Genomic DNA, 17,131 nt, shown 5'->3' with positions numbered 1-17,131 from the left:
GTTCTTGTGGATGCAGCAGGGCTTGGCTGGCCTCCCATGAGCAGTGTACGACTCTGCTCAGCAGCCTGCTGCTGACAGAAAAGGCCAGAATTCAGTCTCAAGTGCAATAGAACTGTTCCTCTGCCTGCTGGTTTGGTTTATTCCTTTAGGAATTACGTATTTCTGAGATTCACATTGGTGATTTTCTCACCTTTTTAGCACCCAGGGCCATGTCATGCTTGCACACCGCCTAAATTTCTCTGTTGAGAAGGAATAAGTGACAATCACAGGCAGTATGTTATGATATTGTGGAAACTATTAAACGCCCTATTCTACAACCCCAAAGTGCAATCAATAAATCAGTTTGACAGAGCCACTGCTGTAATTTGCCTGGCTATTCCCAAAGGCAGTGTCCCCTGTGAGGAGCATGGGGAAGAGAGGCAGAGAGATCATTCCAGCATGAGCAGAGCCAGGGAGTCCGTGGTGGTTTCAGGTTAGTGGCCTCCACTGTTGGGAATTTAGGAGATGACTTGTGGTAGCACACAGATCAGGATCCCATTTAGGAGGTAGTTTTTAATCTCCTGTGGTGATCTCACCAATGTTGTGATGGTTTCCTCAAAGCACAGCTGTAGTGATAATGAACAAAACAAATGGCTGGCACATGAGTGGCTATGGCCAGAATCGTTAGGATTGATGACCTCTGTTGTTTATTTTACTCTGTGTTATTGCACAGCCTTCTCTTATTCCCTCTTGCATTCTTGCATCACACTAAGGTATTTGCTCAATTTCTTGCACCATTGCATTTCACAAGTTAATTTTTCATTACAGAAAAGGAAGGAATTTTTTTTTTAACATTATGAAGCTACTGCCCAATGGCTGAAAGCAATTTTACAGCTCCTTTGCTTTGTTGTTGGAAGGTACAAATGGCACCACTGATTCAGTTTCCCTGGCATCATGTTTTCTCTGTGTGATTCTACTATGTCCCCTCTAGTTATATCTCCTCTGCATCTTCAACATCTTCCCATTTGAAATAGCCCTGAACTTTTTGTTCTCTCCTGATACAATCGCCTCACTTGTTCATAACACTAATTATTTCCTTTCATTGCCTTTTTCTTTGGCCAGATAGTTGTACTTTTTTACTTCCCCTTCTTTTTGAAATAATACAGTATAAAGTGAATTTCATATTCAAGGTGAGTTTGGAATATCAGCATGCATAAAAGAAATCATTACATTTTCCTATTTGTTCTCCATCTCATTCTTAATGCAGCCTAACAATTAACTTTTCTGACCACCTCTGCACAATAAGTACTCGTCTTAATTATGATGTCCATAATGACACAATGCTTTTCTTAAAAGTTTAAAAGTAATTGAAAATTCAAACAAAAGTGCACAGAGTTAAGAAAGGGTGAAGGATCTCTATACCATATGTGGCCACATATTAAAATCCAACATTTTCTTTGACTTCTTTGCAAAATAATGCTGCTTTTCTAGGTCATTCTAGAGTTTTCCACAATGTTTGCTATTCCTCACTAACCTACATGACTTTTCATTTATTTTTTGTCACACAACCATTCACCTCACTTGTCCGCCAAAAGATTACTACTGGGTGTTAGGATAACATAATTTTGCCACTTACAAACCCTACTCTCTGTCTAAGACATCAGGACACCTTTTATTTGCAAAATGAAACTTCAGCTGCATCTTTTAAAAAATTAATAAAAAGTTGACAGGAAGATTTTTATTAGCTAACCAAATGGCATATTTGCATATTTTACATTAAAAAATTCCAAGAAAATTATCTAATTGTCCCTTTGCTTGCAATCAGTCACTCTTACAGCAGACTTCAATGAAGACTAGATCAAATAGTAATGTTATAACCAAAAACTGCTCACCAATACACATATTTTGAGAGTGCTGTGTTCAGAATGACAAAAGTCATATTATTGTTTGTGGGCATTCAAACAGCATCTGGCTACTCATGCCAGAAAGCTTCAAAAAAGTATCTCTTGGGATACACTTGGGGTAAGAGATTGCCAGGACATGAAAAGAAATGGCAGAAAGTAGAAATGCAAATATACATTAGTAAGCACCTAAACTGGCTGTTAAATCAGGGAAACAGCATATACTTGGCTTATGCCTGTACCTAAATCCAGGCAGTGAAAGTAGCAGATATTAGAAATATGTACAAAACTCACGTCAATCACAATAAGGTTTATAATTTGTTTTAGTTAGAGGCCTTCAGGGCACATAAGAGACAGACAAAAAATATTCTAATAATTTCTTATAAATAAATGAAAAATTGTGTCAAGTATTGTACATCATAGAGGTTTCCCATTGGAACAATAAGCAACCTTGATATAGCTGACAAGATGAAGGAACTTGATATTATTGATGTAGAAATAATCACTGGGGAACTCAAAACAGATGCAATAAAGATTCATAAGACAGCAGTCTAGAAAAAAAATTACCTGCATGTCTCTGCAGAAACAATGTTGAAAACTTGTTATGATGATTTGAGTGAACGGGAGAGAAGGACCAGGGAAAAAATGAATCTGTGTAGATTTATGTAATAAACACTGATAAAAGTGTATAGAATCATGGTGCTGCCAGCCACAAAGAAATCACTTTGCACAGTTATACTGAAAAGGATATACAGTGCCATGAAGCTCAAGAAAAATGAGCGCTTTCACCCTAGATCCTTTTGAGTGGATCATACTTTATACAACTTCATTGAAGAAAGTGAAGGAATGAATACCAAAAAATAAATGAATACCCCTTTAAAAAGCAGATTTATTTTTTTCTCTTCAGAAAGAGCAAATAAACCACTTCTGTAGAAGACTGCAGACTTTACAGAAACTTTAGAGAGGTAAAAATAGGTTGTGATCCAACCAGCAATGAAGAGTCTGGTGATATATCACCAGTGAAATTTAAATTAAGATATGTCACATTCTCCACATTTGACTCGGATTTCACTGGCTATCCAACCTCCTATGTGGACAACAGCTGGCAGAAGTTGCTCTGGGAGGTCTGGATTCCACGGACACATGGTTCCCCGATATGTCAATCAGCAAAATATGATAACTGAACAAATTTTATAAGTAACTGTATAAGTTTATAAGTAAATTTATAAGAAAATTTAAATTATGGAATGACATCATCAGTCTCAACCATGTTGCAGTAGAAACCTCAGGCATGTAATTCTGTAGGCAGCACAAACGACCACAACTGTAACATCTTGGGCCAGAGCAGCAATTGCTCTTTTTGAAGGGGAGTTACTGAATACAGAAACCAAAGATCATCAGTGCTGGTCTATGTGGTGTTACAAGCCTTTCACTAAGAGTATTTTTGTGTGGATAGCAGCAATGGAGCAAACCCAAACCCTTACAAAAGGTAAAAAACCTTTTTCTGTGGATTTTGCTACCACTTAGCAGAATTGGTTGAGTTTGAGGAAATAAAAAATGTTGAGATCCTGAGATGGCTGCAACCACCTGATGCTGTGAAATTGAGAATGTGAGTATTCCTGGGAGGTACAAGGTTCCTTTGAAAAAAATAGTCCTTTTTAATGGGTTGGGGTTTTTGGGGTATTTTTTTGTCCTTCAAATTGCAAATTACAGTCTCCTGAGAGAGCTGACTGTCAAAGGGAAACCTTGTTAGCCTAGCATAACTCCCCTGAAATTTTTCCAAAGCAGCAACCTGAACAAATGTCACTGGCCCATCTCATTCAGAAATACAACAGTGCTGAGACTGGTCTTCTCAAAACAGATGAAACAATTATGGAACAAAAATCTTAAAGTTCAGGCTGCAAATTAAAAATTAGAAACTTACAGGGTTGCAGTTGTTTTTAAAATGCCTTTTTGCAGGATCAGTGGACAATATAAGCTAGAATCAATTTTTGAAGTATGATTTTAGATAATCACAAAAGGGAAAATTAAACTTATTTTAAAACTCTAAGACCAGTATTCATCATTTTTGAGTACTTCAATTTATGTGAATGCAGAGGCTTAGCACATTATTTCTCCACTGTTAAAAAAAAAAAAAAAAAGAGAGAGAAAAAGATCTGTCAATCTACCTGAACAAATTAATCAGTGCTTTACTTATAGTTCATTATCTGGATTTGAAACCTTAAATTTCTGAAACAAACTCTGCCTTTTAACTGAGATTTCTAATTCTATGATCTAGCTGCATGAAGGATTTTTCTTGAATGGGATGGGGTAGACCTTGGTGTAACATGCTAACAGCAATAGTGGGCAGTAACTGCTTAAGCTGAGATCCCAAAGGCAACAGAAATAGAATTGTGGAGCCTTGCATTGGGTGTATGGTGATGGAGAAAAGAAACCCAGCCTGATATCCTTATTCCCCTGAAGCCAGTACAGTTTTATGGCACATGCCAGCAATTCCCAGCAGGGTAGGATGAGGGTTGCAGGTGCAGTGTAGTCCTTGCCTTGGAATAATAATGTTATATAACTAGTTTAGGGAGACCATCAAATTTTCTTAGGAATTTCCAGAGAGAAGTAATCTAAGTGGTTCATAAACTATTAAAGTGAGTTGAGCTGAAAAGAGAATTTCATGTGAATTACAATGTTAGGGATTCTGAAAAAAAGTTTCATTAATTTCTTATTAAAGAAGTTATCAGCAACCTCCTAAATTACACTGACCTCTAAACAATCGAGTATATTTATATGTGTGGAGATTTAATCTCTTCTTTCTGGCAACTGTTGTTTCTAGTTTGCTGTTTCTGGGGGAAAGGGTTGCATTTTGAGTTTCTAACTGACTGGAAACTGTAAAATGACAATGTAATTTATACTCTTCTATTTCTGTTTGTATTTCTTTTTATTATGAAACTAAAATAATTAATTCAAAATAATTTTTCACACCTCTAATAAGAATTTTCATATAGTCAATACAGAGAATTACCAAAGAAATGTGATTAGTTGAAGTCATGATTCTGTACTGCTAATTCAATTATAAATAATTATTAAGGAAGGAACATATACAAGAATTAAGTTCAGAACATAATAGGTTAAAAAATCAGTGCTTTTGAACTCTGTGCACAGTGTTGTCCTGCCAGACCCTGTGCTGGTGTTTGAAGGAAGCAGCTCTGGAATGAGACAGCTGGAGCAACCAGGAGTTCTACTCCAAACACAAGCACTGAAATAAAGACACAAGACAGAGGGAGGCCCTGTTTTGTAAAAAGGCAGCCAAAAAGAGGCAGAAAAAGGATAAGTAGAAATTGCCACAGCAAATATAGTTACATGGCCTTGAGAAAAATTCCAGAAGAAAAACTTTATATTAGGGACAAATGTGCAAATCCTAAACAAATAAATCACTTCTTGTTTTTAATTCCTCTTGTCTGTGGAAAGCATTTACATGTAATCATTTGTACTAGCTTTTTTACAAAGAATACCTAATTTTTTCATCTGATCCTTTGCATTAAAAAAAAAAATAAAATCAACCAATCAACCAACCAAAAAATGAAACAAACCAGAAAATCTTTAATTCTTTTTTTAGTCCTTAAACTTTTCACTTTTTTTAAAGTTGCAAAGCCTGCTTTTCAGGAGATGTTATCAGAGATATTTTCATGGTATCGTGGGATGATTTCTTAAAATTGCCAGGTTTCTTACTATTATAGTGGTTGTCCTTTTTTTGCATGTTATTGTCTCACAGTTCAGACTATATTGAAAGGGGAAAATCAGGTAGGGACAGTCTATTTTATAGATCTCTGCACAGCCTTAGGACACAGTGGTTACAACAGCAGAATTAATTTTCATAAAGTAACTGTAGTGCATGCTTCTCTTTATTCTAGACAATATTTTGACTTCACCAGAAGATTACTAAAAGGCTTGTGAAGTATTAAACAATAACTATGAGTGATCAGGTCTTTGCAAAATTATTCCAGTAAGTTTCACTCCACAAAAACACATTTCAGACTCTCTGTGATGGCTCATCTTGATCTGTCAGAACCCTTGACCATTCCATTCCCTTGCATTAGGCTGACTTAGCTTTGGTTAATATTTTGTGACAGTGTTTAATGGCCAAGTAAATGCACTGCCTTCATTTCTGCATGAGAAGTGTATTGAGTCATAAGATATTTAAGCAAATGTCTGAAGCAAAGCGTATCAGTAGCATCATTGCTGATGAGGAGCCCACAGAATGCCACAGTTACCTGTATCTTAGTCATTGCAAACTGTTTTCTAATATTTGGAAATCAAATTCTTTTTAGGGTTTGGGATAATTTTTCTTTTATTCTCTATATCCACTGTTCATTACCACATTTCGTTAAGGTAAACTGTTATATATAGGAATAATTGAATCCCACCTCTTATTATCTTCAACTTGTATGACGTTGTCATATTTTTCACACTGCTTGTTGCACTGTTTTTCTGACTCAGCTCAAACTTGTCTCTTGTGCTTGTACTTATGTTACAGGACAGTTGAGGTGGGTAAAGGTGAGTAACTCCTGCTGTCCTGCTGACAACGTTCCTGTAATACAGCCCAGACTCTTTGATTGCCCAGTGGTATCACTTTGTATATAATTTAATTTGTAGTTCATTCTTCACCCTCAAATCCTTTTGTGTCTAGTCAATATTAGTTAGCCCTGAATACCTGATTTAAGAAATCAAGAGGTGAGAAAATCCCAGTAGAGACAAACCTGCCAGCCAGGACTAAACCAATAATGGCAGGTGTGTCTGGTGTCTCACAAGTCTCCTTGGCTTTTAACCTGGAACCTACATCTGCTAAGGCTCTTTCTGAAGCAAATCCCAAAATGAACCTGAAGTACTTTTAAATGATTCATGTAAAATGTTCTCTGAAACAATGTGCATGTACTTGCGTATGTGTTTCAGCAGAGAATAACAATAAGATGCTGGAAAAAGAAAAGGCATTCATTGGCCACACAGCATGCCCAAATTGCCATTTTCCCCAGACTTGCAGAACTCTTTTATTCAAACAGAATTGAAGGCTTTATCAGAATAAAAGTGAATTTAAATTGCAGGAGCCAGCTAGAAGTAGCTTACATGTAAATGAGAGCCTAAGAAATGGAAAGATTTCCCACCATCTCTCCCTCGGTCGGAGTTTATTCCTCCTCCTTTTTTACTTAGTTTTCAAATGAATATTGCAATAGATTTGGAAACAGGATTTTTCATCAGACTATTTCTCTTTCACTATAAATCACATTTCTTCTTTTGTACCTATACAAGAGATACGTAGGATTAACCCTGGGAAAGCAAGGCAATGCACACTTATGAAGAAACCTTGCAAAGTGGGAACAGCTTACAGAACCACAGCTCCAAGATAACAGGAGAGGATGAAGATGACTTAGATGGGGTTATCACCCCTAGGTGTAGATTCTCCTGGTTAGAAATACCCCTACAAAAGCAATCCTGTGTGCTACCACATAGCCTAGCACTCTGAAGTGGTGTAGGCAGCACACATACTCTGTAGATTGATCTGTGCATATTTAAAATATGTGACTGGCATCTCTTGGACTTGCTGTGAAAGGCAGCCAGGAGGAAGGAAACAGTGCAATGTTTGGCCCTGGCAAGGGGAACAAATGTTTCTGATCACACCATAGCAGTGGCCTTGTGTTGTTACCCCTTTTTTCACCTATGTTACTTCACTCAGAGCTGAATTTATGGAATTCAGTCCCTCTACTGACATGTTATATAACCAGAGAAGCTGAAATTGCAACTTTGTGGAAAGGAGCACAGGACTATCTGTAGGAAAGAAGGAGGAAGATATGGGGATAGCTTGTAGCTAGAACACAATGAAGAAAAGCATATTGGTTTAAAAAGGTTTAAAAAAAAATTCTTCCTACTTCATTAATTCATACCATCAGGTCTTGGTGCAGTATGTGAGAATACGTGTGTTTTAAAGTACACTTGAAAGACGTTCTATGAGATCAGACCAAAAGTTCTCTTGCCAGGAATAAGAGGTTTGATACACAACAGGTTGGCGAGGTTAAAATAGAGACCCTACTAATTTGACACTGAAAATCAAGTAATTTTTCTTATGTATGTCAATATGGCAGTCACTAGCTTACACTTTCAATCAAATATTCAGTTTTGGTCCCTAAAGGTGTATTATGGGATATTACATAAATACTCTATATACCCTTTTCAAATAGATTGTTACTGAACCTCTAGCATCATAACTTTACATGGTGTTGTGATTTATATTGCATGTGTTAAATAAAACTGGCACCACGTGCGTTAATGAACGCGCAGACAAGTGGCATCCTCTGCAATGGAATAGTGGAAAAGAGATACCATCTCTCTATAAAGAAAAACATTTTTGCATATTACCTTTCTCCTTAAAATGAATCTTTACTAGCTTTAGTTTGCTCAGCATGGACAGTTTTCATAATCAGTTACATAGGAAACAGTGTCAGCAGGAGGCTAACTGGCTTGCTTTGCCCTCTGTCCCTGCAACAAATGGACCCTCCAGGAAGGTTCCAGAGCTGAGATTATCATGGTCTGTGAACAAGGGATAGTTGCTTTTTGCTGCCTCTGTGGTTGCTGCTTTTATTAAAAACAAAAACTGTGAGAGTGCAATCAGAATTTAAGACCAAAATTTCATCTTAGGAAATTATTCCATTTTTTTTCTCATTTTTAGGGATCAAATCTCCAGTCATGACATATTAATTATGATGCTCCAACTCTTTTATTGTTTTAACCATGACAAAGGAAGTAAAATACAGAAGATCTTTAACAATTCAAACTTTTTATCTGATTTATTGGAATGACTTTACTCCTTCATCCTTTCACCTGACCTCTATTCTATCTGGCTGGTTAAATTTTTAGGAGTATGTGGCAGCTGGGTGCTTGTACTACTTAATTTCCCACATCACTGAGAGCTTCCCATGGTCCTGGTACTCTCACCAGTGCAACAACCAGACCAGACATGTCCCCCTCATCCTCCACCCTCATCATGGCAAAGAAATGCCCTGAAGCAGGGTGACTGGTGAAAGGGTAGAATTTACCGCAGTGTGCTGTTCAGGTATTCCAGGGAATTGAGCAGCCACCACAATATTCACATCCTGAACAAATTCGTGCCCTCTGCTGTAACTCCTGTGGGATCACCTGGTCTGCTAACAGCAGTTCCTAAGCATCCCTTGTGCTGGTCTGAGGGTGCTGGAATTGGAGGATGCTCAGCACTTGCCAGAGTGAAAAAAGCAGGTATTTCGCTGTAAAATGCAATTGGTACAGAGCTCAGAGTTCAGAGGAAAGAGTCTAAAATAAATCATGGCCTGGGGAAATAATATATCAAGGAAGCATTAAAATTTTAAAATTTCAAATGTTTTTAAGGATTCCAGCTCATTATTTTCTGCTTCTACTGCATGTAGCTTATTAAATAGCTGGCCAGAGAATTAATATTTTTTTCCTTTCCTGGCTCTGTTCAGACTGTTCCTGTTGCAATGCCTGAATTTGTCTTGGCTGCTTTTAGTTAGGTTGGCAAGTTAGAAAGTGATCAGAATATTAGATAGTTAGAAAACTTGATTTGAGGAGTGCTATGACCAAAAAAGGTTCTGGTCTCTTCCTACAAAACCTCACCTCAAAAAGCTGCTATTTATAAGAGCATTCATTCATGGTTTCCAGCAGTTTCCAAAGTTCAAAAGGGCAAAAATCCATGTGGGATGTTACACTGCTTGGCTTCCTACTATTCTGTGGATGTAGCTCTGTTGTGGTGCTCTTTTGCAGATCCTGTTTGTGAGGATGACTTATACAGCCCACGTAGGACTATGGGTCATTCTTTAAGGGACAAGTGAAATCACATCTGTATGCAGTTTCTCTTTTCTGACACCCAGACATAAACACTCATGCTAAAATTGAGTATTTTGAGAGCCTGGGAGGAAAAGCAGGGGATGTGTATGTGTGCATATGTGTTTGCTGTGTATGTGTGTTTATATATTTTTCTTTATCAGCTGTCCTTCTGTCCACTTTATAAAGCATGGGAATTGCATTGGTTTCTTTTAGCCACAGGAGGAGGGTGACACAGAGCCACTTTTCAGTCTGCCCTACATTTTCCTGAGTTATTCTGGGGGCAAGCTCCTGCAACTGTGTTTCTCACCCCCAGGCACTGTCCTTCACAGCTCTTCAGTCAGCCCTCAGCCCAACACCATCCAGTCACCTCTTCCCTCTCAAAACATGTTTGATTGCCAATCCCTCTCCATGGATTTTTTTTTTTTTCAGTCAGGCTTTTCTCATTCTTCAACATACGCTTCATAACTTTCCCAGCTGTTGTTTTTCTTTCTTTTTTTTCAGACATTTTCTCTGTCTTCTTGGATTCCCTTCGCAGCACAACACAGGATTCTCATTTGTGTATGTCATCCTGCTGTCATTCAGAGGGGCTACAATTGCCTTCCCAAATATGGCTTCCATAATAAATGGTACTAACTGAATTAAGTTGCTGCCTGCAAGCAAATTAAAACATTTCAAGATGGAGCTTCTTCTTTTCATCTTTGCCCAACATTTAATTTGCACATCTGTTACTCTTCTAAATGAGTATTATGCTTATGCAATGCTGCTTCCCCCTACTATCCTGAATTCTGCTACCATTTCGGACAAGCTAAGTAATATAAGATGATTTTTTTTTTTTTTGTGCAGCATGCTTATAAGCTTTTTTTTTGGTCAATGCAATGCTTGAACCACAATGTCAATCTGCATTACTGTAAGCATCTCCCAACACAGAATCACTATCTCCTAACCAAACCCAAAGATCTGATGTGTAAAAATCATTATGGTGTTAGGGCTGGCTGCACTTCAGCTGCAATCTCTCATGATAAACAGACATGAGGCTGAGTTATTGCCACAGTTTGCCTGTGACTATAAATCAGTCTCAGCAGATGTTTATTCCCTCATATTCTATTAAGCATCCGAGACTATGCTTGAAATATATTAGAACAATCAACACTTGAGATGTATTCTTTTATACCAAAGGATCTGATGATGATAATATCCTTGTAATTACACCACTTTGAGCATTCTCAGGAAGGACATACTTGGGGTTTATTACGATCCTTTAAAATATTTATAGCTGTTGGTTTACCTCTGTGTCAGAATATTTCCTTTCCTTTTAGCCTGAGAACCCTATCCTACAGAATAGTAAGTATCTGGCATTTGAGATTCCCTGGGTAATAAAAGACAGTTTATGGCTAGCAGTTGACTTGGGATTGTATGTTATAAGCAAAGCAGCAGGTTTTCTCTGTCTGACTCACAGAATTTTTGGAGCTTTGTGACAGCTTCTAAGCCACAGACATGAAGACAGAAATTAATCACCATCTTACTGAAAAAAAATTATGAAAAATATTCTGCTCCCTACTCCAAGCCCTATTTGCAGAGTATTGTGATTGGAGTCCTTCTTCTGGCTCTCTACACAGAAATAAATTTTACGTTGGCTGAACAACCTTGAAAGAAATACTTTTGCTTGGAAGATTAATGTACACCTTCTGCTGAATTACTTGCTCACCCAAAGCTCCATCTTCTTGCAGTATAAGCAGCTTGTATTAGAAGACAGTAGCGGACATAGGAGAAGCTGTGGAAGTTACTGAAGGCTTTCCTCAATCCAACAGCTGAGAAGACTCACTTAACTTCTTTAAAAGCTTCAGATTCAATACAGGTGGATCAGAGGAGGGAGGACTCAGATTTGGCGAGAGTGAGGAAACAAAAAAGTGTGAGAAAGGGTATTTGTATTCCAGCACATGGAACAATTTTTTACATTAAATCCTTGTTCAGGTCTCATCAAAACTGTGTGTACGCATTTGTTTGTTTTGCAAACTGGAATTTTTTTTCATGCAAACTAGTAAATAAAAAAATTTCATTACATGATCAGTTTGACATCCTTATCTGTCTTTATTGCTGCACAAATTTGCATTCAAAATAATGTGCTCTGTAAGAAGTGGGGTAAGTAAAGTCTTTGTGGGTTTTGGGTGGGTTCACACCTTGAATTCTGATCAAAGTGAAAAATGTCCCTCCCCTGTACTAGTTTACAGTAATATAACTCAACAGATTTTTTCTCCCTCACTATGGAACTTATCTGATCTCTTTCTTTTCTATTCATTTACTCATTTTCATTTATTCAATATTGAATAAGTGAAAATGAAGGTATTGAATATGTGATTAATTTTAACTAACAGATCCAAAATATGCTATGCAGGACCTAGAGAGAAAGTGATGACGTCATCTTTAAGAAATCTCCCTGAACAATGGAGAGAAATCAAACCTTTGCAGAGCATGCTAAATTAGTCTAACTCTGGAACTGTGATAAATCTCAGCTAGTGATTTGGCAATAAGAATTATCATCCCTTGTGTTTTTTCCCTGTCATCAAAGAGGTTTTGGTCAAAGCAATCATCACTATATTTCTGAACTATGTGAAAACAAAAATAAAATTCTTGCCAGTGAACTTTGCAGATGTCACAAACCTCTTGAAATGATAACTGGGGAGCAGGACTTGTTTAGCTCTGCACAAGAGCGTGAATCACATGCGAGACTGTGCCCACATTATGGATGAGAATGTATGACACATTTACCAGTGGCATTTGTATTTTAGGAAACTGACTTGAAAGCAAATTTGAGCTGAACATGAGCTCAAAATGGGATAGAATACTTAAGAACAGAGTGACAATCTTGTATCTAAAAGGAGGAAATTACTGAACAGATGAGATAGGATTATCACTTGATGATTTATTAGTGAAAATTTTTATTTAGTCCATCCACCTGCACCTTAGCAACAATACTAAAAAGATAGGAACAGTCCAGAAAAGAATGACGAAAAGTACTTTAAACATGGAGAATCTCTCAAATTCTGAGAGTAAGTTAAAACTGTTAAGCTTGGGAATCTTAAATGTATTGCAATACATTAATCTAGTGGGTTACTTTGCAGAACATTACCTTTGCTGTGCTGACTGCTCAGAGGTGTGTTCTTTACCTTGTGGACAACACACAGTTGTTTTTTTCCTTGAGGACAAGGGTGTTAGCTGTTTTACTTTCCCCAGGGCTGAAGGTGAACACAAGACCCTCAGCTGCAGAGTCACTAATGCAAGAGCTTCTTGCTGCCTGGCAGTGACTTACCCTACAGTGCTGCCTCCCCAGTGAAGTCAAAAATAGGTTAAATGTGACGTGGTCAGGACACAAAAGTACAAACATGGGAAGCTGGTTTTGTGGTACATTTAAACCAACATGATCTAGCAGATTGAAGCTGAAGCTGGAAACAATGAGACTGGAAATTAAAACTTAGTTTGCTAGAAATGTCAGGTCTATCAGCTGCATTCTGGTGACTGAAATTACAAATGTATCTAGAAGCTTACATGGAAATTCTATCTTTGATACAGGGAATACCTTAGAAACATCTTGGATTTGATTTGTCCAAGCAGTCATATTACATGAATAATGGCATTTCCTGTTAAAAATCAATATATTTATAAGCACAGAAAGTTTCAAGGTTTCTTCTGCCTATTTGACATGTGCCAACAGCAACCACACTCCCAGGTGCATAAATGGTAAGGGCGTCTGGACTGAAAATCAGTTTATGGACCATAGCTATTCTGATTTTAACAAACCCTTTAAAAATTATTATTTGTTGATAAACAACCCCTCATAAATGAGGATTTGATCATAAATAAAGAGAAGGCACAGCCAGTGGCAAATGAGATTAAAGTTAGGAAGGGCAGGCTGAAGGATGAGTTCTTACTCTTGCATGTCAACATTACAGCAAATTCCATTAGCATTCAGCTGAAATGTGAGCTTCTGAACATCTTGCCATTACTGAAGAAACATCTGCAGAAAGTTTGCTCAAGATACATTTAAGTAAGATGTAAGGCACAATGCCTTTTTGAACTTCTTTGTAAAATTTGTGCTTCTTCTGGTCAATAACCTGCTCCCATGCTGCTTAATAGGACACTGCACTCACCATTTCCTTCTCCTTAACAGCTTTTCCTCTTATTGATGTCTTAAGACAGCAGAAAAGGAGGATGATATCCATTTACTCACAACCCAAATCCCTATTGCACCTGGAGTACCACAAAAGCCCACAGAAAAAACACTTCTTGTCATCTGAATCCACAGAAGATATGAGGTTCAGTGGCTGAACTGAGGTAAAATTTGCACATGATTTTTATTATTACTGGGGATTCTTAGGAAAGTATATCCTATGCTATTTGCCTCAGCTTTTCTTACTTGAAAGTGAAAATTATATTTTCAGAAATACGCAGGGTCGCTTTGGGTTTTGCACACACAGATATACTCAGACACATACACACACATATACATGGATGCATATTAATGGTCTGATGCATATTAAAGGTCTTGCAGAAAATATGAGCCAAAATCTGACAGGAGTCATTATTCTGTCAGTTTCATTGCAGGAGCCTTAAACACCAGCACTCCCAGCTTTCCAAGAGCAAGACTTGATGCATAAGATTAATCACAAAGATTCATTTTGTTGAGGGATCAGAAACCCAAGGCTGGCTCTATGTAATACCTAAATCCTTTAATGCAACCAGCAGTTCCACTGTGCTTCTCTCCTCTAAAGCTGATTCTTTCTATTAATTCCAGATACCTGTACATTCATCTTTCCTTTCAGACCAATTGCTAACAGAAGAGTTTTGTGGTTGAAAGAAAGGCAGACTTGCAGTTCAGAAAGACAGGAGATAAACTGCTGGCCTGTTTGTAGGTAATAGGACTTTTATTACTGCCCTCATTTCACCATTTCACCAAATACGTTTGATTATGCTAAGTTACACTTCTGTGTCATTTTCTGTACATTTATTCACATGCAAATAAAAACCAGAAACACTTCTGAACTCTGCTTTTTACATGGTGATGTAAGGATTTCCCAGAAAATAAAAACCATGAAAAATTGCAGGCATATGTGTATTGTTCTCTAATAATTTCTATGATGTAAAATCAAAGCTCCAATCTATTGACTCCTAAGGATAAGACTTTTTCATCAAAAACTTTAGACCTTGACAAGACAAAATCCTACCTGGAAATCATCAGAACTGGTGTCACTTAAAACCTGAATCTGAATTTTGTTCTTTCATATGATGTTTTTCAAGATTCAACAGAACACATGGTAAACCTACAGCTAATTACACTTCTCCATCTCACCATGAAGTCAGATAAAATGGAATGGAATAACTTACAAATATGAGGACAATGTGAACATGATATTCCTGGACTAGCCCTTTTTCTCTGTACCACTTCAAATAGGTAGTGAAAGCTGACTAATCACATTAACATTTAAGGACATTATTTTTTAATAATGGCTAGGAGATATCTTTGTTCATACCACTCTGTAAAGAAATTGCCTGAACAGAAAATACGCTTTGTGTGACTCTCCCATTTATCGGACTAACAACACAGAGCCACCGAAATGCATAGAAATCTCAATGCAGTTTGTGGAAATAGAGCAGAGGCTGCAATTCCCAAAATGGTTAAAACAAACAAACAAACAAACAAACAAACCAACAAGGAATCTGTTGGAAACTTTGAAGATAGAATAAATATTGTCAGTTTCTTCTGCACCAGGAGAGCTACAGGAATCTCCATATGTTTGAGAAACTTTCTGTCAACCTGTTTGGCTGGTCCATGACACAGTGGATAGACATTAATGTAGGTACAGCAAAAAACGTTATCTGGCTAAAATTTGGGAATATTTCTTCAAAAAAAAACCCAAATAAGAGCTACTTATATACACACTGATATAGCATTAACTCTCAATGGCCCTGTGCCCTAAGAATGAGGACTGACAGATGATCAGATGAGATGGAAATTATAGTGTAATGGAGATATGGTTACAAAATATTTTTGCTCAAAATAGCCTTGCTGCTTCAAAGTTGGCCACAAATATTCCATTACAAGTTGGGTGTGAGTGTGTGTAAAAAGATAAGGACACTATCTACATTTACCTACTCTGATCCCAGTTGGCTGCAAAAAGCAGAAGAATCTTCCTGCCACAGTGGTCACGATTTTCCAGTACTCCCGGAAACCCGTCTGTCAGAGCCCGTTTGATTCCTGGATCATCAGCCTTGAAGTTTTTGAACATATCCAGGTTTAATTGGCGGTATTGGAAGTACTGAGCCAGCAGTCTGAAGGCCTCCATTTGGTGAAACTTTCTGGCTCGGAGAAATCTCAAGATGAAGGCATCATCTGTACGTAAAAACCCGATGTCAGGCCGCGTGATGATCATGTCCCTGACTTGCTGGATATCCTGGTGCAAAATGTCTGGGTTTTCATTCAGTTCCAGGCGGGCTTTCTCTATAGTCTCTGGACTAAGTCCAGCTTGTAAATGGGTCATCTCTGCAAAAACCTCTTTTCCAAATCCTTAACTTCGGGTATTTTAGTAGAAGTGCTGATCCCATTCAATTGATGGTCTGCTGTGAGCGTGAGCCATTCAGATGCTTTTTGCTATCAAGCTGATTTTTAACAAGTAAAAGCAAAGGGCTTTCTTATTCTTGCAGAGTAACAGGCAGTTCACATGTACTATAATCCATCCAAAGGAAAGTGTTGTTTATTCTACCACTGACTGAAAGAAAAAGAAAATATATAAAAGAAAGATTAAATGCGTATATAAAGCTTGTAGAAATGCATTTCTGAATTTACTTAGCCATAAAATTTCTTTGTGTAGGAGGATATAAGTCACATAATTTCAGAATGGGTGCATTTAAGATAAGGCAGTCACTAGCATCTTGAATGTATGTTTTCAGGCTTTCAGAAAAGCAATCCAATTTACTGACAATTAATACTAAGCTGTATCAACTTGCTATTAGAATACACTTTTCAAAGTTGTCTTACAAAAGTGTGGGAGTTGCAGCATCCCTGACTTCTAGCCAAGGATGCTAACAGCAAAAATATAGTAATTTATTTTCCACCATCAACAGGAGCCACATTTTAGCTTCATAAGTAGACCAATTTACCCTCATCATACCAAGTAAAACAACTGTTTGATTTGGTTTTATTACCTGTACTATCAGCTTGTAGCTCTCCTTGAATAAGACCCTGAGCTGACTGTAAAACTGATTTTTAAAAAACCCAAAACTCCACCAATACCAGGGACAATTTCTACTTTTTAGAAATTCACTGGAAATATTTCCCATTGAGACTCAATATGTCTTCATGGGAAACTTCCCACCAATAAGGTTCTTGATGTATCCAATTT

General features: G+C 37.5%; 1 protein-coding gene across 1 annotated transcript in view; it reads right to left on the bottom strand.

The window, feature by feature from the left end:
* Nucleotides 1-16,334, bottom strand: part of CLVS1 (clavesin 1) — an 87,406-nt gene extending 71,072 nt beyond the window's left edge. The window contains 2 exon segments of the mRNA XM_041412808.1: nt 15,882-16,279; nt 16,281-16,334. Of these exon segments, the coding sequence (XP_041268742.1) occupies nt 15,882-16,279; nt 16,281-16,334 (452 nt within the window).
* Nucleotides 16,335-17,131: the final 797 nt, after the last annotated feature.

The sequence above is a fragment of the Onychostruthus taczanowskii genome, unplaced genomic scaffold, assembly GCF_017590055.1.
Source record: "Onychostruthus taczanowskii isolate IOZ18803 unplaced genomic scaffold, ASM1759005v1 scaffold4, whole genome shotgun sequence".
NCBI lineage: Eukaryota > Metazoa > Chordata > Aves > Passeriformes > Passeridae > Onychostruthus > Onychostruthus taczanowskii.
This window is presented reverse-complemented; position numbering and strand designations above follow the sequence as displayed.